The sequence below is a fragment of the Rattus rattus genome, chromosome 11 (assembly GCF_011064425.1).
Source record: "Rattus rattus isolate New Zealand chromosome 11, Rrattus_CSIRO_v1, whole genome shotgun sequence".
NCBI classification, from domain to species: domain Eukaryota; kingdom Metazoa; phylum Chordata; class Mammalia; order Rodentia; family Muridae; genus Rattus; species Rattus rattus.
In genome coordinates this window covers 68,221,737-68,249,267 of record NC_046164.1, presented here as the reverse complement: position 1 = coordinate 68,249,267, position 27,531 = coordinate 68,221,737, and the positions used below count along the sequence as shown (strand labels likewise).

The window sequence follows — 27,531 nt, the reverse complement described above, 5'->3', positions numbered from 1 at the left end:
GGGAGAAATGCCATGTTTTTGCTTCCTGGCCTTTTCTAGAGATGGGCAAGGCAGAATAGCAACAGGTGGCACTTCTTGGGCTCTTTCCACATCTCTGGAGCTGTGTGCAGTCCTAGAAGGAGAAAACCCGTTGTCTGCATGGAATGTGCGCGGCATGTTGGGAGGTCCTTCGACCCACGTGAATTCACACTAGCTTCTGTTCTGTGACCTCACCCCTCATTTTAACTCTTAAACACTAGTCAGCCAAGGCCCACCTGTATACCATGTATACATCAGTCACCTTCTGTTTTCTTGACACTCAGTCCTCTCCAATGAAGGGAAATGAGGGTACAAATAGAAGTGGTAAAAGATAATTCATCTCCTCTCCTCACTTTCCCTCTCTCTAACCCGGTGCAGGCTTTCTGTAGCTTGCAAGCAATCGGCCCGGGGGCCATGGTTCTGACTAAGATTGGCTGAGAGCCCTGGAAGCCTGCACCATGTTTCACCAGATAGGGACAAAAACATGGGCGTCCTTTAGAAATCTGGCACAGTTTATAAAAACCTGTTTAATTCCCAATAAGGAAATGAGGCGGTAATTAAAGAGTTTAATCTTGAGGGCAAGAAAGGTCGCTGAACGGAAGGGGCTGCAGAGGAGGAAGCTGAGTAAGGGATGCCTTTTGTTGTAAACATTTCTCCTGGCTGCTGTAAGACATGGGCAGCCAGAGAAGCACTGTCTGATCCAACCCAACCGTCCCGTGGTACTGATTGCATCCACTATCTACCAATCACGTGACCAGGTTGCCGTACTGGCCTTGCAGGGTGGTGTGGAATGGCAAAAGGATCGTGACCTCATCCCCAGACAGTCCTGCGAGCACTGGTCCTCTCTGCCCAGATCTGCTTTGGTAGCTGGTAGGCATGAGGACAGGGAGGGAAGCCTGACAGGAACCTGTTAGGACCCATGGAACATGCTCTTGTTTTGGGTCCCCAGAACCTTGGAGGCATTACAGACAAAGCAGGCTCGTTCTGTCAGTGAGCAAAAGCACAAAGTAGCGTGATGCTGACCTGCCCAGTTCACCTTGTCTGAGGTCATGGAGAGGGGGCTACGGCCAACTGGCCTGGCTCACCCATGCTGCCGTGAGTAGGGAGGCTGGAGAAGAGAAGAGCCGTACTGGATGAGAGCTACTTGGAGCCCTCGTCAATATCACACTGGGAAATGTCTTCTGTGTCTCTACTCCGTCACTAGGGAGACAGGGAGACAGAAAGGCTGTGACAGCCTCGGGCGGGCTCTGGTGAACTCGTTTGGCAGAAAGAGCAACCTAAATTGATGGGAGGCTATTTGTGGTCTCTGTGTCCCACGGGAGTGTGAATTGTATGTTTAAATGTTTGAGCACTGTCCCAGACCCAGGGGGTGGTCACGCACACTGTATTACTACCCCCTCCCCCAATCTGAAACATTATCTGCTCTGAAAAGCTGAGCCCAGCCGAAGGGCTGTGGTGCTGTCCACCCGACCCTGGACTCTCTATGATACTGGGCCCTGGAACTACTCTACTCGCCCTGCAGAGAGCTGGAAGGGTTGGTAGCCCAGTGGTTGGTGCAGAAGAGCAGAGGCCCTGACCTTGTCATGGCCTGGGTGAGAACCAGTGGTCCATGGAGACGTCTTGTGGGGTGAGAGAGAGACACTATTCCTTTGGAGCACCCTCTTCCTGGGTTTCTCTGGGAGGACTTCCCTTACACTACACTCTGGTCCTTGTCTTAGGACCTGTTTCAGCAGGAAACTTGCCAGGATCTCCAGCCTGCTTTCGAACGCTTGTTCCGGATTCTCCATGAATCTCTTCCCGGCCTCTAGCTGAGGCCCTGGGGAAGGCAGGTGTGAGTGGCTGAGTTCCAGTTAACCAGGTGTCTGAGTACCTAGCCCTGGGCCCCCTAGCTTCTGACAGTCCACCTAGTATTTTACTCTCAATGTAGGGTTCTGCTAGCAGGAGTTTGAACTGGGCATACTTAGGCTCCTTCGTGGTGGCTGTGTTCAGTATGAGCTAGCGGGGTAGGTGGGTCTGTGGTTGGTAATAAAATCAGCAGGAGAGAGGATTTATATGTGTTGGAGATCAGTGGGTGGTGAAGTTCAGAGCCCTACCCCTGGCCATGGTGTCCTGTTCTTGTCAAATGTCTTCCTCTAGGCTCCTTGCCCCTGCCAGGCGGTACTGATCCTTGGGCTTGCAAACAAACACTTCAGTCATCCGACCCCCAAGTACATTCCCCCAAGGCCTTGCTTCTTGAAGTGGGTGAACATCACAGCACATCAGAGCCACGGGAAACCTCCCCATCCCTCCTCCTCCGCCATGCTTCATACTTAATCTGTGAAATTGTTATTTGTGGGAAGCAGGAGCTAGCCGCTCCCAGAGTTGGCTTGGTTTCTCTAAGTAAGCATGTCAACCCATCAGCTCAGAGTGAGCTGGCAACAGGCCACTATTGTCCCAGCCTGCCTGGGGCTGGCCTGCCTTTTCTGAGGGTCAGCACAACCCAGAGGGACATCTGGCTCTGAGACTTTCTTTCTTCACGTGGAGGGATGCCTCTGGAGACAAGGTTTTCCCCAGGGATAGGTGGGTCACATAGGGACTCACCTCTTTTTTCTGAGCCTCTGTCTCTCTTCTGGTCTTTCTTTGGTATAATGCTATTGGTAGAGCAGCGTTTCCTTAGCATCCCCAGGTGAGTGGCTCCCATACTTCCTGATGCCGCCCAGCCCGCCTGGCCCTTTTGTGTACTCAAAGGTGCCTCTCCCCTACTAGTTCTCAACTTTCCTAATGCTGTGACCCTTTAATACAGTTCCTCATATGGTGACCCCCCCACCATAAAATTATTTTCATTGCTACTTCATAACTGTAATTTTGCTACTGTTATGAATCATAGTGTAAATATTCAAGATATTTGATATGTGACACCTATGAAAGGGTCGTTTGATTCCCTAAAGGGGTGGCAACCCACAGGTTGAGAACCACTGGTCTCCTCTATCCAGGGTCTGATAGCCTCTTCCTGGCAGGGTCAGGTCATTATCTGCCCTAGGGTATGACCTATTGCTGAGTCTGCTGACCCAAAGGGGACCCCCATGGGTGGCCCTCTGCTGAGGCCCTGTTGTATATTTGCCTAATTGTCACTGCCTAAAGGATCTGCTCTGATGTACTCTAGGTGGTCTATGGAAACATTCTTATGCACCTCTGCCCCTCCCCAATGAATTATTTGAAAGACTTTTAAGGATCAGAGGATGAGCTTTCATCCTCATCCTGTGAAACCACCCACTGTCTTTCCAACTGTGGGTCCTCTCCCTTCTGTCTCTTGTCCCGGGCCAGTTCACTACCCATCCTTCTGCCACCTCCTCCCAGAGAGCCTCCTCAGTGCTTTAAGCCCTTGAGAATGTTTCCTCAGTGGCAGTCTGGGCCCCTAGCATCCTCACCATCACTGCAGTGGTCTACCCCTTAGACCCCTCTCCAGTGGACCGCTGTTTCTTGTTGTGTTTCTTGCTCACCACCCAGGCAGGACCGAGGGCTGGGCAAGTGCTATGCTGTGCCTGCCTGGATGGTGGTGAGCCTTCTCCCAGGAGTGGGTAACAATAAGGCCTGTCAAAAACCCAGCAAGTGGTAGAAGTTACCAGGTGCTTGGTTGATGCCGGTTGTTGAAGGTGTGGCATTTATTGGAATCCTCCTGTGTATGGGAAACTATACATTATTGTGGCGCGTGCACGCGCGCGCACACACACACACACACACACCCCTCACATTATGGTGAAGGCTAGAGAAATGAGGTCCCTACGATGAGTCTGGCTTTGAGTTGGCTGCTTTCCTTACAAGATGAGACCAGGACCCAGACTGAGAGGATTCCACTTGTGGACACAGGGAGAAGGAGCCATCTGCAGGCTAGGACAGTGGTCTTGCAGAAGCCTCAGACACTGGCTTGCTAACACCTTGACCTCAGCTCCCAGCCTCATTGGCAGGAGATAAGTGTCTGCCTTACTTTGTCAGAGCTGCCCTGCAATCCTAGCACTTGAGAAACAGAGGCAGAAGGATCAATTCCAGGCCAGCCTCAGCCACGTAACAAGTTCCAGAGAAACCAGGGCTACAGGAGATTCTGTCTCAAAGAAAGGAGGGAAAGATGCAGACATCAGTCCACAGCTGTGTGCCTGCCTCTCCCCTCCCAGCCTCCTCTGAAGTCACCTTATTAGCTTAGTGGCATGTGGCTCACCTACCAGGGAACAATTCCAGCCAAATCTAGAGGCGTGGCAGTCATGGCTGTGTCTAGCTGCTGTCAGGATATCTGGTGCAAAGTGGCTGGAGCTGTTCGTCATGTAACTCATGGGCATTGAACACCCAGGTGCCATTAGGGTGCTTTGTTGTATAGAAGAAGGGATACACCCTGGCTCCATCTTGGGCTTGTAGTCTCAGGGAGGGCTGAAAAGCAATCTGTGACAATGGCAACTGGGATGCTAAGGAACAGAAAGCCTGTTACTCTTCCAGCTGCACAGACTCGATGTCTGGCCCTCCCATGAGTTCCAGAATTAGCCACTGTGCCACAGCTAGATTCCCAGTCATTGACACCTTTTCGACGGTGTTTGATCATAAGGCTGGCCCAAGAACTTCAAACAGCTAGTCATATCACATGCATGAGAGCAGACAGAAACAATGCAGGCCTGCTCACTTGCTCGTGCTCGGCTTGATTTCTTCACTCTTACATAGTTCAGGATCCTCTGCCTAGGGAATGGTGCTGCCCACAGTGGGCCTTCCCATATGAGTTAACATAATTAAGATGATCTCTTATAGACATGCTCATAGGCCAACTCAGTGTAGGCAATCCTTATAGAGACTATCTTCCCAGGTGGTTCTAAATTGTGTTGATTTAAATTATGTTAAGTTAAATTGAAACTAACCATCACAAGTATCTTAGTCCATTTTCTGTATTTAACAGAACCCTTTGGACTGAGTACATAAAGATCTCAGTTCTGGAGACTCCGAAGCCAGCTTTCGGGGCTGTGTTTAGTGAGAGCCTTCTTGCTTTGTGTGTAACAACACGGCAGAAGGCAGCACGTGGGTGATTGAGAAGCTCTTGATTAGCTTTATATCAAACCCACTGTCCCAGTAACTAGTGACATCATCTGTTCATGAAGGCAGGGCCTGGTGATCCAGGCATCCTGAGGCTCCCACTTGTTAGTGTTGTTGCTCTGGGAACTGTGTGTCCAGCTGATGAGTTTTGAGGGACACCCTCAAACTGTCTTGGTGTGCACTTTTGAAAAATACATTGACCCGACTATGTCCTTTTCTTCACTGTCTTGCAGTAGGTCACCAACCAGGTCATATGAAGGAGTAAGTGTCCCCAGAGCATAGGATCCTATGGCTGGTCTTCCATAGACCTAAGCAGATCAGACAGAGATGCAGACAGGCAGGGTAGCTAGGAGGGGACCTGTCTGGACCCTAAGGCAGAGGCAAGGCTAATGTATGTCCTTTAGAAAAAGTGCCCGTGTCCCTTTGGAGTCAGAAGTTACACACAGGCTCTGAGTCCCTTCTCTGAACCCTAGGCTAGCTCTGTAATCTGCTGGCAGCTGGACCCACAGCAGGAGGGATGCTGGTGGGCCACACACAGCAGAGATCTTATTCCTACCTTCATCGCCACAGGGACGGCTTGGTGCAAGGTGACGTTGGCAGCAGTGGGACTTGGCAGGAGACAAGTTGTTTGTCATGGCTGCGGGCCAGCCCGCAGGTTGTCCCACAGCATGTCCTTGGGAAGTCTTGCCCACCTGCCATTTGGAGTATGTTATGTGTGTGTGTGTGTGTGTGTGTGTGTGTGTGTGTGTGTGTGTGTGTGTGTGTGTGTGTTTAAGGGGAGTGGATAGAACAAGAGGAAAGAACCAAGAGAGGGGGGAGAGGTGCCCACATCCTGAGACCACAATACTGTAGAGGAGACAGAAAATAGGGGTTCAGACCATCGTGTGCACCACAGTCTTCTCCAAACTCCTGTCCCCCAGAGGCTAAGAATGGAACTTTCTTTGCAATGGCTTCCTATTGATATCACTAATTAGAATGGGGCTACAGTGGACTTAAGAAAGGAGGAGAGGACAGAGTGGACAGGGACAGGAAGGTGTGCGGCTGCAGAGACAGAGGTTGGAGCAAAGCATTTGCTAATCAAGCAGTGGTGGGGATCGACCCACCCAAGAAGCTGAGGGAGAACCCACCTGCAGTGTTGAGACACTGTGCTTGCTGTCCCCTTCCACAGCACAGGGTGGTCATGTGCAGATCTCCCTGCAGTTACAGCTGACCCTGGTCTCAGAGCTGCAGGCTGGGGCTTGTCCTGAGCAGTGATCTATCCCTGTGTCTGTAAAGGGCTGGGAGACTTGGTGAGCTGGAATCCCTCTTGCGTACTTTTCCATTTTGCTGTTCTAGGACCCTTTAAAACAGCACTCTTGGCTCTTGAGCCACACGTGGCTCATGAATTCCAGGATCCCTGGATTGGAGGCATAAATTCAGCTTTTCCCTACATGCATAGCCTGTTAGCGAGGTGACTTGGACAGACACCACCTTGGTAAATGTTCCACGAGGGTGAAGTGTGGTTGGGGTGTCCTTGGGATCCCTGCTCATCCTGGGTCAGATCCTGCTGGGCTCTGGTCAGAGAGGGTGCTGGGCTCTTGTATGCTCAGCAGAAGGTTTTGGAACAGTGGCTATAGGCTGTGGCCCTGGACATGGGTCCCCAGAGCCACTGTGGGCCTCAGCAGGGGAACTTGTTTACTAAGAATCTGAGCAGTGACATCCAGAGGGAGCTGGGCTGGGCACACTGGCCCTGGAAACATACCATTGGCTGTCCCGTGGGACTCCAGGAGCCTTTTCAGTCTCCGCATTGGGCAAGAAGATAGTTCCTTGGGGAAGGCCAGAGCACTGTCACACACAGGTCCCTCAGCCACCAGCTCAGTGGAAGATTTCTAAGCCCAAAGGCCTGGGACTGGAGGTCATGGCTTTAGGCATTGTGCTATCCAGACACTGGGAGCCTGTATTACCAAAGCAGCCAGGCTATCTGCTCTCTTAGCCTTGCCTGATTCCCCTTTCTCCCCCCCCCTTGCTTCCTCAGCAGGGTCTGCTGGGAATTCTGGGAAATGCTGTCCCTCCAATCAGGTTATGAACAAAGAAGGCAGAACCAGAGATGCTTAGACTTGCCCTCGTTCCATGCTGTTGCTGTTTGAGGGGACCTGGGAGTGCACAGGTGCTGCTCACAACAGTCCTCCCCCCTATTTCTGGTACAGGCTTTAAGGAGGAAGCTGCCATGTCCTAAGAGGAGTCAGGACATCAGCCCAGAAGCTGAGGCTAGCAGTTCTCTGCACTTGCTGGCTCCAGCCGCAGTGTATGACATGCCTGCATGTACTCGGGAGACCCAGACGGCAGGAGGCAGCACCAGCTGTGATCAGGACGTGTCAGTATCGGGGCGGCAGGTAGCCTCATCTTCCTGAACCTCGTAATTTTCCTTGTAAAGTGATACCTGCCCCAGTGGTACAGTACCTCAAAGGTACTGGGTAGCAGGGGTACTGAGCACCAGAAGTATTCTGGGTGGGGTAGTGGAGTGGACAGTTTCCGCCTTCCGTCTCCACTACACATAAAAATATCCAGTCTCATCTCCTGGAGGAAGGGACCGTGGTGAGCCAAAGCCACTGTCACCACAGGTCTCTTTCTCTTGTAGACCTACTGATGCCACCACGAGGACCCTACCATCTAGGTCTCCTGTTCTGTGTTCAGTAGTTTTCTCGTTGCTGTGACCAAAACACCTGACAGGAAGCCACTTCAGAGAGGATGGGTTTATTTGAGCTCTCCGTCCATCTTGGTGGGGAAGGCTTGGCAGCGGAAGTCAAGTTATCACATTTTATCCACAGTCAGGAAGCAGAGAGGCAAATTCTGGTGCCCAGCTTACTTTTTCCTTTGTACTCAGCCCAGGACTCCAACCCATGGGATGTGTTGCTTGCCCCAATAGGTGACCCCTCCAGAGTTAAACCTGCCTGGAAACGCCCTCCCAGACATGCTCAGAGGTGACAGTGAAGACTAGCCGTCACACCTCCAAATGCCACTAACCGTGAGCCTGGGGATTTTTGACACAGAACCTTGGGGGACACATGCAAGCCACATCGAACTGCGGTGAACGTTTCAGTCACATGAGCACTGAAGGAGGGGACGGCAGGTGTGGTCACTCCGCATTCTGCCATTAGCTCCAGCAATTACACCAGCACTCCAAGGCTGGCCTCGTAGGCGTAGGGATCAGGATTGCAGCAGTGAGCAGTGAACAGGCTGGGACTGGAGGTCTGGTCACACCCCTTCCTGGCTGTGTGGCTTTAGGCTTGCTGCTAACCCTCTCTGATTTCATTGCAGGGGTAGCAAACATGAAACAGGTTCAGTTGGTGAAGGGCTTCAGGGTGGCCTGACACTTCTGAAGGGATGGCATTCTCTCACTTGCTCGGATGTGGCAGAGCTGTGGCCCACTGATTCTGTTCAGTTCTCACTTCCGTGTGCTCCACTGTGCTTATTCTACGTAACAGACCATCCGGAGTGGCCCTTTTAGTTTAGCATCACACTCGATGCATATCCAGCTCCTTCCCGTTTACCTACATGGGCTCTGCCACCAGGCATGCCTCTCTGTGTCCCCCTCTCCCCAGGTATCTTTCTAACACTTTACCGCCTCTATAAATCCTGAGACCAAAGCCCAGCCCCCACTAGCTGTGAGCACAGACACCCCTGCCGTCCCAGCTGGCCATCTAGAGCCAGATCACCCCTCGCCCTGCTCCCCGTCAGGCATGGGGAGTCTGCTCCCTGAGTAGTGGGTGATGAGGGCAGAGCCAGAGCAGAGGGGTAATTAAATCATGAGGTAAAGCTTTGTAGAACACGGGATGCCTCATTAGGCCGTGAGTGAACAAGCATGCATGCCTGCCTGGGCCCTGAGCGCCTGGGAGCCCGTGTAATTACAGCTCAGTGTGAGCCTCGTTAGCTCCATGTTCAGGGAGGGCTTGGTCTGGGGGCCTCCATGGAGCCACTGGAATCTGCCTCAGGGTGGGTGTGGCCTCCCTGCTTGGTTAGCCTGTGAGATTGAGGGCATCCAGGGGTCTATCCTGTAGACCGGACACTGGCCTGGCCCCTGGCTTGTATCCGTTTCCCAAGAAGTTTCCGTAAACCAGCACATCAGACAAGGCCTCGGGTGGGAGTGAGAAGAGACCTTTCATTACACAGACAGAAGACAGATGGGCAGATAGGATCTTAGAAAGGGAACCAGGACAGTGAGGGCTTGGGGGATAACGGGCCCAGTGTGGGGAAGCAGTATGCTCATGGAGGCCAGAGACCTGGGCCCCTATTGTGTTTACCCTGCTCTGTATCCATGGTGTTTGTCCTGGATCCTCTCATTCAGTCTCCCCAAGTAAGCTATTCAGAGCCAGCCTCTGGCCAGTGGTCAGTCTTGACTGTAACACTCCTGTGTCACCCGGTTTCTTTCCAGTGACAATGTTTTTTCTTGGTTCTCCAGGGAGACACTGCCTTACCTGGTTCCCACACCTCACAGCCAGATTCCTAGGTGAGAAATGTGATTGGTTCAGATCTCTGGGAAGCCTGTGATTGGCTGGCTGTGGAAGGATGTGGGTCCCTTTTGATTCAGTCAGCAAAGGGCAGCAAAGGAGGGTGGTCAGTGTGAAGAAGCTGGTGTAGGCTAGGCTAGCCTAGCCCCGGCAGGGGAGTCAGCAAGAAGAAATTGCTCAGATCTTTTTGATGTCAGTATCCTTTTCGGAGTCCCTTTCATTTGAATTTTGTATATGTGTACATGAACTAACTGACACATAGCATTTAATTTATATTCCTAATATGGGCTTATCAGTTTCCAGCATTCTGTACAAAAGTGCCCGGCACTGGGACAACATGTGGGATTGAAGATTTAGGAGCCCAGTGGGCCTGGCAGTTCTTCATCACCATCTCAGTACTTGGGAGGCAGATGTCTCCAGTTTGAATGCCAGGTTTAGTGTCCACCAGCGGCTGGTGGCCCACCGCGTACACTGCATAGCTCTGTAGGATGCCTTTGCTCTACACCCTGAAGGACACAGCCTTTCCCACTCATTTCAGAATAATTGAAGGAATCTTCAATGCACTTGACATTGAAGACTCTGCTCTGGCTTGCCCTGTCCGGGCACCATCACTGTTCTTGTGCCTCTAGTGAGCCCATTCCTCAGATTGGCTATGGTAATGCCACTGCTCACTGGGTGACTTAAAACAGAACCTTCTTTCTGGTTCTGCAGAGAACACTGTGTGAGGCTGCCAGTGTCCCTCGACTTGCGACCATGTTCCTCTGGTTTCCCATTACCTCCTTCTCCTCTCTGGTCCGTGTCTCCTGTGAGACGGCCATTGGATACCTTAAGATCCACTGGGGCGACTCAGGACGAACTCTTTGGATAGACCTCTGCTCAGTTACATCTGCAAAGACCACTTTTAGATGAAAACACACACACACACACACACACACACACACACACACACACACACACACACACACACACACCCGGAGCTTCTGGGGCTCAGCAGGCAGACTTGTCACTGTTGTCACTGGGAGGTGTCATTCCGTCTTCTGTTTAGACAGGGATGCAAGGAGTTAGCATTTTGTGCAAATGCTCACCCAGCTAATGGGCACTACTGCCCCCTGTGGCTGGGGTTAGGCCACGTTTTTCCAAGGCCAGTAAGGGAGGGGTCATTTGATGATCATTTAGGCGACTGAGACAGCCCGCAGCACTGCACCCAAGGGCTGAAGACATCTGGCTTTCATCCTGTAGGTAGCGCTTGCCTGCATAGCCACCATCTCAATAACAGGTGTTAGCAGATGAACAACAACGGACAACAATAGATAAACTCCGCTCCAAGAGCCCCTGCCCGAGCGCAGCACAGTCCTGACTGTAAGTCAGCAGCTGGGTCGCCATACTGGCAGCATCCACAAGCTCTGCCACACTTCTCAGTCCTGTCACCTACAGCCTTATCTGTCCATGGCTCCAGCTGTGTGCGTGCCACCCTTCCCTCTGGAATCACCGGGATGGCACTATCTTGTGTTTGCCACTGAGATTCTCGGGATGTTACGTCAGTGTCTGGATTGAAGGTGGCTGCTTCCTGGATCCCTTTCCAGCTCTGGGGTGGGAAGAGCAGGCTTGGCCCCTCCCCCAGCCAATCACTTCAGGGGAACCTGGGGATGTGCTAATGGGCCCAGGAAGCTGTAAACTCTAATGAAAGCACTGGGGGATGAGGCTCAGCACGGGGCTGCCTGTGGCTTCCTTCCTCACAATTAAATCGGGGATCCTCCTGCTTAGGGGTTGAAGGGAGGCTGGGCCTCCTGGTGGCATTTTTTCAGTGCCAACCCCGATTCCTGTATTCCTTCATTTAATTCACCTGAGTGGACAGGGGTAGGAGGAGAGAAGAGCTCACCCAGGCATGTGCTCGGGGGCTCTGTGAATCTGGGCGGTCCCTTTAACTTCTGGCTTGGTTTTCTCATCTATATAACGATGATGTTTATGTAACAACGGCTGGAGTACAACTGACTTCAGGAATTCAAGGTATGGACAGAGGTGACCTCCCACGCAGTCTGCCTTAAGGAAGGGAAGGAACACGGATGGTATCAATCAGAACCCTCAGCTCTCACACCGCATTTGGTCTGTGCCCGTGCTCCTCTGAGCACCCGCCTCATCTGTCTCCTTTTCAACCCTTCCAGCAGGCCTCTGTAGTATCTTGTGAGCATCCTTCATATTGTGCTGATGATGTGGTTGGGATCTGGAAAGGACAGTGGCTTGCTCAAGCTGACACCAGCAGAGTGCGAGTCCTAGCTGTGGTTGGCATTTCCTCTGCCTGCTCGAAGCTCCAGTGAGACTCCTGCCCAGCTGGGCTGCCCACGCCAGACCAGACTCTGGCCTGTCACTTTAACACACTAGGGAAGGTCCTCCACTGGTTAACATCAGAGGATAGCATAGTATTGCCCTGGGGACTGTGACATCTGCAAGGGGGTTGAGGCGGGCCAGTTTAAAGGTACAGTGTTGGTCGGCCTCAGCCTGATATCCATTTAAAGGTAAAGGATTGTGTGAGGGACTTTGTCACAGCGTTCCTTGGCCACAGACTTCCCCCCTGTGCATGGCTGAGGCTCTGGAGGAGTCTTTCTGGTCAAACCTGAGTCTCCAGCATCTCTTGGCAGTGTTCACTTCATTTTTATTAGGTCTTTACAGAGTGGTTTCACTTTTATCCTGGCTACTTGGGCTTGGCTCCACCTGGCTTTTCTGTACCGTTCACCTTTGGTAGTTATGGGCTATGGTTCCCACACATGGACCTCCCTTAAGAGGAACCCTCTCCAGAAGTGTGAGTTAGAGATCCCTGATGTCCTCAGTCTCCCCAGTTGCAGATCTCAGAGCCCTTCATTTCCCCACAGGCCTTGGGGTGCTTCTGATTTGCCTACAGGATAGAGCACTCTCTCTTTAGGCTGCTTATAACTGTCCCTCTGAGTACTCGGGGACTGAGCGTGCTTCTCAGGTGTCACAACTGATGACACACCTAATGCCTGAGCACGGGAAGTCAAAGTGTCCATACTTGTGGATACACAGTGAACAGTAGGGTCAGAAGCAGCCCCACCCTCCTGGCAGGCACCCTCTGTCACCAAGGAGGGCTCATGTTCCCATACTCTGACATGCAGCATCCAGTCCAGGGCAAAGATAGTCCCTGGATAAAGACAGTAGCACCCTTGGCAGGACATCCCTCTAGCTTGGGGACAGTACTGCAGCCTTGCTGCCATCAAAGTTCCCCTTTGCTTTCACTCGAGGATACAGAGAGGACCCCTGAGTTATTTGCTCAGTCAAACAAGACTCTTGGGAAGCAGCAGACAGAGCCTGAGGAACGGCCTCTGTGACTTTTGCCTCTGAGCAGCTTCTGAGCAGGCTCCCATCTGCAGCACGGAGCACCCCACCCACCTTAGTTAGGAAGCTGTTCTCGGCTGGCCTGTGCTTAATTGCCCAGAGAGTGCCAGCCTGGTGGGCTTAATCTTCACCTGCATGGGAGGCATCATCCTGCCAGGCACCATAATTGAAGTCCTTGGCTGCTTGGTTGTTCTAATTAACTGAGGGGCCCCTCCTGCCTCCTGGCTTTGCCAGCTGCCTACAAGGGGAGCCTAGAGCTAGGCTGCCTACTTGAGGGTGGGGTGGGCTTTCCTGATGGGTCCTTACAAGAAGCTGATACTCCAGGGTCCTGGTTCCCTCTGGATTAGTTGCACACATGTGTAGCCCTGTGTGGCTTTCTACCACCAGCATTTCTGCTCCAGTGGGTTGATAGGATTCAAATTCATTGCCGCCGCTGCCGCCCCCTCCCGCCCCCCCTCCTCCTCCTCTTCCTCTTCTTCCTCCTCTTCTTCCTCCTCCTCTTCCTCCTCCTCTTCCCTCCTCTCTTCCCCCCCCCCCCTCCTCCTCCTCCTCCTCCTCCTCCTCCTCCTCCTCCTCCTCCTCCTCCTCCTCCTCCTCCTCCTCCTCCTCCTCCTCCTCCTCCTCCTCCTTCTCCTCCTCCTCCTCCTCCTCCTCCTCTTCCTCCTCTTCCTCCTCCTCCTCCTCCTCCTCCTCCTCCTCCTCCTCCTCCTCCTCCTCTTCCTCCTCCTCCTTCTCTTTCTCCTCCTCCTCCTCTTCCTCCTCCTCCCCCCCCCTCCCTTCTTCCCTCCTCCTCTTCCTCTTCCTTCTCCTCCTTCTCCTCCTCCACAACCACATATAGCTGAAAACTCCATCTCAGGTCTTTCTACACTGAACAGTTGATTCCTGCACAGCCAGCCAGAGCCTTTCCAGGTTATTGAGCACAGCAGTAGCATGGATTGGGGGGATCTGACGGTCCTTCAGGCCCAGGTCTCTGGTTCTGGTGTCTGCGATGTCGGCTAGTCACTGGGGACTTTATGGTTGGTAATGGGCATGTGACAGCCTCATAGAGCTTCAGGGGCTGTGCCTGGCTGTGTGGGCAAGGTGCTGCTTGGGGTAACACTGGCATTCAGAGCTGACCGTGGTGGGTCTCAACACTGTGGACCAGTAAGGCTCACTGTTCCGGGTGGGCCATGCTAGTTATTCTGGCTGTGTTGTTTCAGGAACTTTTTTTTTTAAGGCAACTTTGTGAAACAACAGTGGCTTAGAGTCTGTTTTAAAGGTCATGCTTGGAGTTCCAGGCCACAAGCCACAGACAAGGCTTGAGGAGCCCAGCGCTGAGACCAAGCTGTGTGAAGGTGCAAGACTGTCCTTTGGCGGTGGGTTTGGGGACCTGCCTCCAGGGTGGTGTTGGGGGTATTGGCTCTGGTGGTCAGCAGGTGTGGAGCAGCCATCTGCTCCTGAGTCAGCTGCAAGTCGGACCCTTGGAACTGCAACTCCCCACATGGAAGACAGCTCCCCACCAACCTCCCTGCTGCTGGGGGAAGTTTAGCTCATTCTGTGTAATGCATCTGTGTAAGGCCCTCTGATACCCAGGCAAGGACCCCTCCAAAGCCACTGCCTCCCTTGCAATCTGGTAGCCCAGGCTTGGTAGTCAGCAGGGGCTTGGGTGGGGGATCCCACAGGGTATCAGTGAGGAAGGAGGAGGAACTGGGCAGAGGCCAGCATTACTCTGTGTCACGTGATTGCTCACAGTGTGTAAGGACCGAGCTCCTCACTGGTCAGATCCAGATGGCACTCTTCTGAATCCTTGATGTGTGGCCTAAGATCTGGCACTTAGTAGGGGAGCAATAGATGCTTAGTGGGTGAGCAGTAGAGGCCTGTCTCTTTCAGAGCACTGAGAAACACCTGCTGGCTAAATGGCAGCGCTAACTGTGTGAGAGGAGACGAGGGGGCGGGAGCTGTATATTCCATAGGCCATGGGATCTACAGAAGACTTTAGGGAAGGTCGGGATAGCATGATGTTGGCCGTGGCCTGAACCAGAACTGAGGCAGGAGAGTTGGGTAGAAGAGATTAGCTGGGCCTGCCAATTATGATCTCAGCACTCTGCTCAGAGAATCTGCCCAGGGACTCGGCATCTAAGTGCCTGACTCCCCTCTGGAGCAGACAGGCCTTGGCAAGGTCTGGTGGACACATTGATGGGATGAGACCTGATGGTGCCAGACCGGCATGGTCCCCACTTCCGGCCTGACAGCTGCAGCCTGAGAGGGAGTGCAGGGCCCCTGGGACCCCAGGTGCTGGGAGTCCTGAATCTGGCCCCAGCCAGCCAGCCTCAGCCAGCCAGCCAGCCAGCCCCAGCCAGCCAGCATCAGATATCTGAGCGGTCAGTCCAAATCAATGTCAGGCAGCTTGCCCCTTCTCTCACACAGTTCAGGGCAGTGTCCTCATTCTGGACAACCGTGGTTGCCACTTTACAAATGGAGAAATGGAGACTCTGAAGAAACCATACAACAGGGCCAGGTTAGACTCCCAACCCAGGTCCTTAGCGGAACACCAGGTCTTATATCATCTCTCTGTATGTCTGTTATTCATGTGTCTTTATCATGGTGGCCAGGGCGGGGTTGGGTTTATACCTGAGATGATGGTGATGGTGGCGATGTGATTGTCATTCAGGGTTACTATTGCTGTGATGAAACACCATGACCAAAAAGCAAGTTGGGGAGGAAAGGGTTTATTTAGCTCACACTTCCACATCATTATCCATCACTGAAGGAAGTTAGGACAGAAACTCAAGCAGGGCTGGAATCTGGAGGCAGGAGCTGATGCAGAAGCCATGGAGGGGGACTGCTTACTGCTCAGCCGGCTTTCATATAAAGCCCAGCACCGCCATCTGGGCTGGCCCCACCCACAATGGGCTGGGCCCTCCTCCATCAACCAGTAATTTAAGAAAATGCCCTACTGTTGGATCTTATGGAAGCATTTCCTCAGTTGAGATTACCTCCCTTTGGATACCTCTAACATGTGACAAGCTGACATAAAAAAAGCCAGCACTGTGATGATGATGCCCCCACCGCACCCCCTCCCCATCCCCTCCACCACAGACAATGACCACAACTACAACAATGCGCTATTTGCACCCGACAATGGTTTCTGGCTGTGCATTCCTGCCTCTGCTGTCTCATTTAGTCCTTACATGAATTATAGCCACTTAAGAACCTGGGGCTCTGACTATCAGAGACTGCAACTTGCCAAGTGCTTTACCAGGGCCCCTCAAAGCTCAGCCCACAGGGGAGAGTTGTCCCTCTACTGATCGCAGGCCCCATCAGGCCTACCAGGTCAGGCCAGACTCTAGAACCTTCATTAGTAAAGAAGCCGGGTAGCATGGAAGCTCTTCTGGAGTCTGAAGTTCAGAGAAGTAAGCAGCAAGTGGGGGTCGCCTCCCCATCTCCTTCAGCCTGATCTGTCCGGAGGCCAGAGACTGGCCTCAGGGCACCTGGCCATCAAACTAGAGCCAGAATTGGGTGTCTTCTATCTTTGAGCACCATCCAGCCTTGCCTAGGCTCAACCACATGGTGCTGACCACAGGCAAATCCACAGCTGCCCGTCTGCCTTCCAGGCCCATCTGCTGTTCCTTCAGTCTGGCCAACAGACATGCCATGGGGCGGGAGTGAGGGGCTGTATCTTCTGGCTGCATACTGGCTCCCTCTGCAGCCCCAGCCCTGGTCAAGGTATAGGGGCTTTTAGAAGCACACCTGAGCTTCTGTTCTGGGGCCTGGGTTTCTGCTTGACAAGCAAGGAACCTGTCTTAAAACCATCTTGGTGGCATGGAGTGTTATAGGCCTGAAAGACAAGTGGGTGCCAATGAGTGCAGTGTGAGTGGCCCTCACAGGCCGTATTTATTTATGTAGAATGACATTTTCCTTTATTAACCCCAGTTCTCACCCCTGACCCCTTTAAGCTTAAGATGCACTGGCCTGGGATAGGGTTTGTGGCCAGATCCCACAGGGACAGATGGGACAGATGGGACAGATGGGACAGATGGGACAGATGGGACAGATGGGACAGATGTAGATCTGTGATTGCTGGACTGGGGAAGACGGACTAGGATGCTGCCGGGGTCCGGAACTTCTTTTCTGGGGGATAGAACTATGGGTTAGAAGGCACTGTGGACTTCCAGGCACATGGAATCCACAGAGAGTTAGGCACACTTTGAAAGGGTGAGCTTTGAATTAGGCATGTCACCCGCCAGCCTAGAAGATGCTGAACTCAGAACAAGACTCTAAACATGCTTCTAAACCCTCTCCTAATGCTGGGATGCTCCTCACCATGAGGGAGGAGGCCCCAGTGGGGAAGAGTCCAGGCTAGGGAACGAGGATGGGCCACTCTCTAGCTGCAGGCACTTTGCCTGCTCTGGGGTATGGACTGTTTCTGTCATGGATTCCTTTCCTGGTGGTCTTCAAGACTCTCATAGAGCCGTCTAGCAGAGTGCTTGCCCGTGAGGCACAGCTATGTGTCTGGTGGCCAGTAGTGCCCATGAGTTCCCCTCCTGTATGCTGCCTCTGGCTCCCTCTGTTGTGTTCCCATGCCGTCCATGCAGCCGGCACACACATATGATGACCCTGCGCTGCCTCTGGGCCATCCTGAAGCCCATGTGGGTCAAATCCCCAGCCGACTTGAATCCCAGATCTTCTGGGATCAGGCTGGGCCTCTCACACCTAGGAAGCATCTTTTGGAGCAGTCTGAGGGCCCTGATTCCAACATTTTCCTTTATTAACCCCAGTTCTCGCCCCTGACCCCTTTAAGCTTAAGATGCACTGGCCTGGGATAGGGTTTGTGGTTTCAGATTCAAGGACTCTGGAGACAGCTTACCTGGGATTAAGTCTCAGTTTTGCACCCAGTAGCCAAGGGGCTTTTGGCAAGTGAATTTTCCTCTTTGCCTCAGTTTCTCCATCTGACCAATGTGGGGATAGGGGTTCTACATCTTTTCAAAGTTGTTCAAAAGATTCAGCATGTGCAGGTGCTTGATTGGGCTCGAAGCTGACTGTGACCCCTTCTGGCTTGAGGTCCAGAAGCCATGAGGCAGAGCCTCAGTCTCAACCTCTCCAATCCCTATGCTCTTTCTACGAGAGTCCCAACCTTCCATTCCTTGTTCCTCCAAACCCTGACTCCTGTAGCTGCTGCTTCTGGCTCTGCCTTCCCCAGCCTCTCCTCTCCTCACTTCCTGCCTCCTCTTCTCCTGTGAGGCCTGGCTCTTCTGTTCTTTCATGCTTCTCCATTAAGAAGCAGCGTAGACCTCAGGATGCTGATTACGTGTCAGAAGGACTAGGCTGGGCTTGCCCAAGCCTCTGCTCTGAGCCCTGATGCCTAGTGTGATGCTCTGAATGGTCAGAGAGGGAAGGAGTCTCCCTAGGGCCTCCTGATCAGCTCACATCTGCAAGGTCCGCTCCGACTTTCCAGAGCCTCTGGAACTTCCTAGTTCAAAGACATTTTTTGTTTGTTTGTTTGGTGTTCTGATTTGTTTTTGTTTGAGATGTGTCTTTCTACATAACCCCTGCTGTCCTGGAGCTCACTATGTAGACCAGACTGGCCTTGAACTCACGGAGATCGTCATACCCAGCCCCAGACATCTGAAGTGTTTCTAAGCCTTAGATACATAGTGACCAGGCAAGGATGACAGCTGCTCCTTTTATCCTGGTGGGTTCTGGGCTCAGCTGGGTGAAGCTTGGTGAGGAAGTAATGGAGCTGCGGCTGGGTTCCCATCACCTTCATGAACCTCTGTGGCCATCTCAGCTCCACACAGCATGAGGTGGAAAGCCAGCCTGGGCACAGATGGCAATCCCTGCATCTTCCAGGGCTCAGGGCTGCGTGGCCTCACCACAGCCTGAGGGTGCTGAGTTCCTAGGGTCGATATCTCAAACCGTACAGCTCAGAACAAATGTATCTGACTGGCACTAGAAGCTGGGAGTCTGAGATCCAGGTGTCAGCAGGGTGGTCCTGATGCTGGCTCCCTCAACAGGCCCCAGGATAGACTCAGCCTGACCCCTTCCTAGCTCTGGTGTTGTTGGTAGTCTTTGGCTTGTAGAATGGGGTCTGCTTGCTGCTTCTCACCACGGGGTCCTGTCTGTCTGTCTGTCTGTCTGTCTGTCTGTCTGTCTGTCTCTCTCTCTCTCTCTCTCTCTCTCTCTCTCTCTCTCTCTCTCCCCCCCCCTCTGTGCGTGTCTGTGTGTATGTCTGCCCCTGGGTCCTACTCCACTTTTCTGTCAGGTCCTTGTGCTTAAGCCCCTCCTCCTTGCTGCATGACGTCTTTATCTTGACCATCTACAAAAACCCTACTGCAGAGCGGTCTCTTGCTTGCAGGGCTGAAGGTCCAAGCCTTTGTCATCTTCTTAGGGCACGCAATCCACCCGTCTTCGCTCATCGTTTCCTGTGGTGTGCAACAGCCTGTCATTACATGGCCAACAGAGGTAACACCTCTCACTTCTCAGGCGTTCACAGGTAGACAGGCACACATTGGACTGGCTCAGGGTGGTAGCCAGTGGCCCTTTGTCCATTGTCCCTGCTCGCCTCCCCTGCATGCCTGCCAACTCTGCAGAAAGAGCCTAGGGCTAGTTCCATTCCAGGTGTCTGCAGCTGCCCACACTGCACAGGCGCCCCCTCCCTCCCCAGGCTAAGTCTTGAGTGAGGGAGACTCACCCTGATTGAGCTGAGCAGTTCTACTTTTGCTGATCCTAGAGTTTGGTTCCCCTCCAGTGACACAGGTAGTTTGGTTTTGGTTTTATTATTTGGTCATGGGTTTAGATTCTGCTGTTGTCACCATGAGAGCTCCACTCCAGTAAGGGTTCCTGGAGACAGAGGGCTCCCAGGACAAGTGGATGGGATTGGTGGCAGACCCTGCCATTCTTCATGGTGAAGACTAGAGACAATGTGGACACAGACCACAGGGAAGAAGAGCTTAGGCCTTACGAGAGGCACACATTGGCCCTTGAGCCCTCAGCTAGAGGAGAGATAATTTTGCTGGTATGGGGTAAGGCAGGCATGTTGGAAGCACGTCCTGAAGGAGGTGGTACTGGGGCGGGAGGTGTCTCAATTCTACTAGGAGAAGAGGTGACCTTTCTCTGCAGAGAGGCTGCCTAGTGACTTAGGTTGACATTGGTGGATAGTGACTTCCGGCTCTCTGAGGTAGCTTTGCCTCAGGTGAACTCCTGAGACCTATGCTGTAAAGACAGTAGATATGGCTCCCACTAGCCCTTGATTGGAGAGCTTGGCAGGGCCCTGGGCTGGGTAGACGTAGCTTCTTCATTGTTATCCAGAACAGGACTGGAGGGGTGGGGTCACAGACTTTTGAGTACCATTGTACTTTCTAGAAGCCAGAGGCAGGCATGGCAGACGGCTGTGGCTCTCTACCAAGTAGATTTTGTTTTGCTCTAATTGGCTCTTCTTTCCTGGTCCTTCCTCTCCAGCTGCCTCTCCATCCTCTCTTCCCAGAAAGACCACACATCATAGACTGACCACAGATGAGGAGCCAGGGCTCAGAACAGTTGTGATGCCCACTCCAAGCCACACAGCTGAGCTGCCTGAGCCACGGTGCTAACCCAGACTCCTCACTGGTCCAAGGAGGGCTCCCGAGCCTTTGTCTGTGGAGGGGGCACCGTCCTCCCGCCACCAACTGGAAGTCATCTCTCCCCCCAGGGGGGCTTTTGTGGCTCCAAGGAAGCAGTGGACATGAAAATGACATACAAATTGTAAATTGCCCACAGACATTAGTATCTGTTACTGTGGTAACCGCCCAGCCTCGGTGGACCTCAATTGCCCTGGATGGCGAGGTTATGCCAGCATTCCAATTTAATTGCATTATTTTCCCCGTCATAAAAATAACGAGTGTCACGTATACCCCCAAACTCATCAAATTGTCTGCATTAAGTATGCTGCTCTTGATGCATTGATTACGTCCAAATAAAGTTATTAAAATAATGTAGCTGCATCACAGAACATCTACAAAAGCAGAAAGGGAAATTTATTTTGTTTCATCCACCCTGCATAAAACGTTGTTAACGGCTTTACGTTAGCAGCATTCCACCCCCCCACCCCGGCCTCGTTTGCTTATTTAACAAGGCTGTGATCACTGGTCTATATAATTAAGACATTTTATATACAATTTTATATTCTGTTTCCCCCCCTTAGGGAGTTTTTAAGGGAAACGGCAAGTGTGTGTAGCAGGCACTTGTCTGGTCCCCTCTGTTTAAGCATAAAGGGGTGTGGTCCCTTTATCTCCTGTATCTGGGCCCCGATTTGTTGCTACTACAGCTGGCATTTATTACAACTCAGAGGCCCAGTAGGGGGTCAGGGGCTCCCTCTGGAGGGCGTGTGTTAGAGCTGGGGGTACAGCTCAATGATGGCCTGTAATAGCCTGGGTTCTATACCCAGCTTCCCTCAAAGAAAAGTTTTTGATAAAATAAAAGGTCTGTGTTGAGTAGGTGCACACACTATACCATGCATGGGCACTGTCACTTCGAAGCACGGATTACATTGCTTTGCTGTCATGGAGCTACACACCAGGTACAGATAAGGAACACGGCATGCAGCCCAGGCCAGGAGAAGAGAGCAGGCTGCTATGGGATGGGGTGAAGATGTCGGTAAAAGGTTCAACAAGTCAGCCACGCTGGTTCACCGATCAGGCTGCCCATGTCCCAGATGAGAAGAAAGTCCCTAGACTGTTGTACTGATGTCATGTGAGAACACCCAGGCCCAAGGTCCAGGCTGGATGCTGATATCAGCTGGGATAAGGGACACTGGGTCAGGCGTGGAATGATGGCGAGGTAGACTAGGATAGGGCCAGCCTGGCAGGCATCCATTACTGGCACGCATCTTCAAAGGACCGAGTTTAGGCTCGTCGGTGACCTGCTGCAAGCTGGGCTTGGCTAGCGGCTGTTGCCCCTGCCTCTGAGGACTGATGGACTAGCCTGGGCAGGTCCCTCTGCTGGCAAAAGCAGAGGCTACATACAGGGCAGAGCTCTGTATATTAGCCTCCTGGCTCTCCTTGCAGCTTGCTAGCTGTGGTCTGTAGTCTCAAGCAGATCACAGGGCCCTCCCAGAGTCTAGGACAGGTGAGAGGCTTACCATTCAAGTGGGGACATGTGAGTTCCAGAGAAGGGAACAGGGGCAGGAGAGGGGAAAGCCTGGGGTCCTGGTGTGCACAGTTACAGACTGCTCTGAATGTGAAGTACAAAGCTATTTAGAAGGGGCAGGAAGTGAAGTGCCATGGTGTTAGCCACAGTGCTTCTGGGCTCTCCCTATGGATTCCCTGCGGCCTGTGGGGCACAGTGATGTAGATGAATATTTGAAGGACAGGTGAAAGCATTGGGGTTGGGTGTCATGGAGGAATGGCTGTTGGGATAGGGAAAGGTTATCTGCTATAATACCCAGAGAAGGAAGTCATATTTGGGGACTGCTGGTGGTTGGGGCATGGAAAGAGAGCGTGGTTCAAGGGTATCTCTCTGGTGACTATCTGAAGAGTGGAATATAGTCAATATAGTTAGGGAGGCCTGCTGGTGATCTACTGGGGCCATGGAGGATTGGCACCTTGGTGACCTGTTAGGCAGATGTTCCTGTTACCATAGTTGGGGTCAAAGATTATGGTACTGACAGAGCCCAGGTCAGAAAGGTGAAGAGTTACCAGGAATCTCATTCACAGGGGTAGACTCTGCCCTGTCCTGCCAACAGTTGCTGCTTGGGCATATGGGTTGATGTTCTAGAACTTTCCGTGCTTCAGAATGTATTGGAAGTACACCTTGGCAAGAATCCTACTTTTTCAATATTAGGAATATGTTTAAATTAAAAATAAAAATCACTTTGGGATTCCAGTAAATCCTGTGGCAGGACAGCCTCAGGTTTAAGGCTGGTGAATTCTGGCTTTGTCTAGAAGGAGCAGCTCTCCTGCCAGGCCTGGTGCTGTCCTTTCCATGTATGACCTAGCCCTGTGGCTGGCCACCTGGAATGTTCAGACCAGACGCCATTGTGGCTCATAGAGCCTGAGGGGGTTGGGGAATAGATTGGGGGTTGCCTTCATTCGCAGATCCTGAGACTGGAGTCTGGGTCTAACACTGTGGGCTCTCTCCAGACACCTGCCCACACAGTGGGTCAGACACTCCAGTTACTGGGGCGACCCCCGTGAGGAAAGCCTCTGGGTGTTAAGTTGAGCTCAGCCACCTATAGTACAGCTTGGGAGAGATCCCAGAGGCCTGCCTGAGGGTGAGACTCTAAGATTAGAGAGCTGGGAGTTCACCCCAACCGCTAGCAGGTACTGTCCTGGCAAGGGAGTGGCTACTTTTTGTCCTGCCACAGGTATAAGGAGTGAACACAGGGCTTGATCCAAGAAGGGAAGACAAGGCACACCCAGGTGGCTTGCAATGCCACCCACCTTCTGTCCCCAGTTTGCAGATAGTTTGTTAGCCATTGTGGTCCCCAGCTTTGTACCCACTCTTCATCTGTCCAGCACAGTGGCTTCCCTGGCTTCATGTCTAGCCCTTAGTTCCCCCAGGGGAGCATTAGAGATTAGAGCAAGCCACTGCGTCTTGTCCCTACTGTCCCTATAGACAATTGCCTTTCCTCGACTCCCTTCCAAAGCTGTACCACCCTGACCTGTGGCAGGCCCTGATGGCACCCAGACCTGTGGAATGGTGGCTTCCTTCCCTGATACCCACAGGCCCCACACTGTCCCCAGTTCGCCCCCTGGGATTGGAGTTCAGCCTCAGTGACCCACTGAGCAGGGAGGAAGCCTACTCAGGAGGGTGGGGACCCTCAGCATGCTCCGTCCTCCTGCTCCAGGGGCCCCCAGGGTGTGGGGTCTGCCGAGTCTAGCAATGTACTGATGTCACTGTGTGATGATACAGGCAGCTAACCGATGCCTTCTGTCTTGTTTCCTCAAGCTGACGTCATCTCCACTGTCGAGTTCAACCACACTGGGGAACTGCTGGCCACAGGTGACAAGGGTGGCCGGGTGGTTATCTTCCAGCGGGAACCAGAGGTATGTGTGTGGAAGGGTCATGAGGGAGGCGGCAGGAAGAGGATGGGCAGAGGATGGAGTTGTTGTTGTTGTTGGTGTTGAGGGTGAGGGTGAGGGTGGCTCAGGTGGATGTGGCCTGGCAGGATGCAGGTCATACTCTGAGCAGGACTTCTGGGCCACCTTGCCTAGGTGCTTACCTAGAATTCTGTTACTGACTGCCTTCTGTTACAAGGTGCCTGGGGCTGGAGGGAAAGGATTGGGGAAGGGCCTGGTAAGTGGTCTGGGACAGTTTCCTAAAGCAAATGAGCTGATTATTCACTGACATGCTCCTGTCCCAGACAAACCAACAAGCTCTCAGCAGAACCTTCCCGACCTGTGTGGCCTGCGGTTGTAGCTGGGGAAGGAGCGAGACTCCCCCACCCCATCCCCACCCCAGCTCTCTGCTGGCCTGGCAGGTTTTGCTCAGACTTCCACTCTTCAAACTGGCCTTTCTTTGTTTTTGTTTTGTTCTCCAAGTCAGGGTTTCTCTGTGTAGGCCTGGCTGTCCTGGAACCCTCTCACTCTAGACCAGGCTGGTCTAGAACTCCGAGATCCACCTGCTTCTGCCTCTGGAATGCTAGGATTAAGGGCGTGTGGCACCCACGCCTGGCTTCAAGCCAGCCTTAACCTGTTCTTCTGCCCTCCCCTGTGGCTGTGCAGCAGAATAATGTATACAACAAGAGCAGCCTGAGACCACCCACCCAGGAGGTCATTTCTGAAACCCTAAAGAACCGTGCGGTCCAGGCCCCCTCAACAATGCTCTCACCGATGCTCTGAGAATCCACTTTATGCAGACGCTGTGCTGAGCATTCTATGTTCCACACAGTTTCCTTGTTTTCTTTCTTTTCTCTTTCTTGCTGGTCCCTGAGGGTACAGATGCACACCCATTAACAGACAGACCAATCAGCAGCAAGCCTCACGGAAACCTGCTGTGTTCTGTCACCCCAGCAAGGGGCTTCTCAATCACTGATGTGTTGGGGGTGGTGGTGAGAAAGCCAGGAAAGGGAGAAGGGAGAGGCTCAAGGGAACAGGGCCAGGGGGAGGAGCTGAAGCCACCCTCATCCCTCTAAAGTGCTGTTCCCTTGCTGCATTAGCTCATACAGACCCCTCCTCACCACCCCACCACGCAGAGAGCTGCTGCTACCCTTCATCTGACAGCCGAAGAACCTCAGCACAGAGGCTTAAAATAGCTCACCAAGGGCAGGCCAGGGACAGCCTGATGCACACAGGTGTCACAAGACCGAACTGTCCCACCAGGGCACACCAGAGTCAGCTATCCTTCTGCCTGCTGCAAGAGAAACGAGCTCAGAGGTTCTGGCTTTTCTCCTTCAGTCTGTCTCTCCCTCTGGTCCTGCTGACCTTTTTCACAACTCGTGCTCATGGGGAAGAGAAGGCAAAAACGTGGAAGGATTTTCAAACAGATCCTAACGCAAGACAGAGACAGGGACCTAAAAATAGGCACTTTCAAAATGAACAGAAAAGCCGAAGCTGTGCTTGGCTGGCCGTCTCCTCTCGTTCCCAGCTGTGATCCTGTGTTGTCATAGAAACTTGACTTGTCTGCTAGGAGAGTGGTCCCCAGTATTTATGGCAGGTCCAGTGCTCAGTACTTGGAGGTCTCCACCAAGACGGGTTCGTAGGAACTCTGCTGCCCAAACTGGGATGGGAGCCACCGTGGGAAGCAGGGTTAAGACCTGACTAATGGGGATAGCATCTGACTTCAGCCAGGGGGATGGTGAATACTTTGTGGGTACATGGGAAGATCCACGGCCTCACAAGCATGAGGACCTAAGTTTAATTCCCCGGAACCCACAGGAAAATACAAGTGCCTATGATCTCACGTTTGGGGAGACTGGAGACAGGCAGGTCCCTGAGGCTTGCTAACTTAATCAGTGAGGTCCAGGACAAGGAGAAGCCCTGCCGCAATAGGGTGGGCAGTGTTTCTGAGGACAATACCTAAGGCTGTCCCTTGCATGTGCATGTTCATACATGCATGCACACCTGCACATATGCACATCTTTGTTCACACATATATACCTGCATATCTTTGTCCACACACATAGATCTCTGGGCACACATCTGTGTATCCCCTGTGCCCAAGGCATACACTCCAGCATATACCCATATCCACCTTGTATACACACACCCATGTATACGCACATACACACCTGCACACATTTATACCCCTGTACACATATATACTTGCACACACATACACCTGCATACAATTCTGTACATTCACCCCAGATGCACACACACACACACACACACACACATACACTCACTTTTCCACATCCCACCTACTGCTTGCACACATATACCCCTGCACATACCCATATCCTCCATGTATACACATACCTGCACACGCACACACACACCCCGGTAAAACATACACACTTGCACATGTCTGCACACACTTCTATACACATATACCTCTGTGTGTACACTTTCATACCCACTACTCGCACACACCTACTCCTACATATACACACACTCTTCCTGTATACATGCCTGCATACACACACACACACACACCTGTAAAACATACACACACACATACCTGCCCATACCTCTACATACACACACACACATACTTTCATACCCACTGCTTGCACATACCCACCCCTGCATATACCCAGACCCTCCTTGTATACATGCCTGCACACATACACACACACACACACCTGTAAAACATACACACTTGCACACACACATCTGCACATTCCTCTACACATACACACACACCTGCACATACATACCTGCACATTCCTCTGCACACACACACACACCTTCACACACATGTACACAGACACCTGTAAAACATACACACTTGCACACACATACCTGCACATTCTCTACACACACACACACACACGCACCTGCACACACATACCTTCACATTCCTCTACACACACACACACACACACCCCTGCACACACACACACCCACACACACACACCCCTCACACCACACACACATGCACACACCCCTGCACACACATATCTTCACATTCCTCTACACACACACACCACTGCACACACACATACCTACACACACACACACACACACACACACACACACACACACACCTGCACACACATGTACACTTGCATCAGTAGTTTCCTTTGCTGATGCTCATGGTACATAGATTGCAAGGTGCGTTCAGCCCCTTGTCATGTCTGCCCCCATCTTCCCTGGGCACTCTGGTGGCTCAGTCTGCCTTTGGGTTTCCCTGCAGAGTAAGAACGCACCTCACAGCCAGGGTGAGTACGATGTGTACAGCACCTTCCAGAGCCATGAGCCTGAGTTTGACTACCTGAAAAGCCTGGAGATAGAGGAGAAAATCAACAAGATCAAATGGCTCCCGCAGCAGAACGCCGCCCACTCGCTGCTGTCCACCAATGGTGAGGCCCTACGGGTGTGGCTGTCCTGGCCTCACTCCGCCTTCCAGGTTTCTCTGTGGTTTTAGTGACTCTTCAGCTTTCCCTGACTGATCACTAATCTCCCACCATTATAAATATAATGTTCACGGATAGCTCCAAGGTGGAGATCATGTTGAATATTTCAAACAACAGGGACCAGTTCCAGAAACCAGGGACCACCAGATACAAACTGAA

The 27,531-nt window shown here is 52.4% G+C and overlaps 1 protein-coding gene across 2 annotated transcripts in view; it reads left to right on the top strand.

Annotated features, from left to right (window-relative positions):
* Positions 1-27,531, top strand: part of Ppp2r2c (protein phosphatase 2 regulatory subunit Bgamma) — an 84,582-nt gene that overhangs the window by 30,982 nt on the left and 26,069 nt on the right. For both annotated transcript variants that reach the window (XM_032915961.1, XM_032915962.1), the window contains exons 2-3: positions 23,802-23,899; positions 27,153-27,318. In XM_032915961.1, the coding sequence (XP_032771852.1) occupies positions 23,802-23,899; positions 27,153-27,318 (264 nt within the window). The remainder of the gene's footprint in view (positions 1-23,801; positions 23,900-27,152; positions 27,319-27,531) is intronic.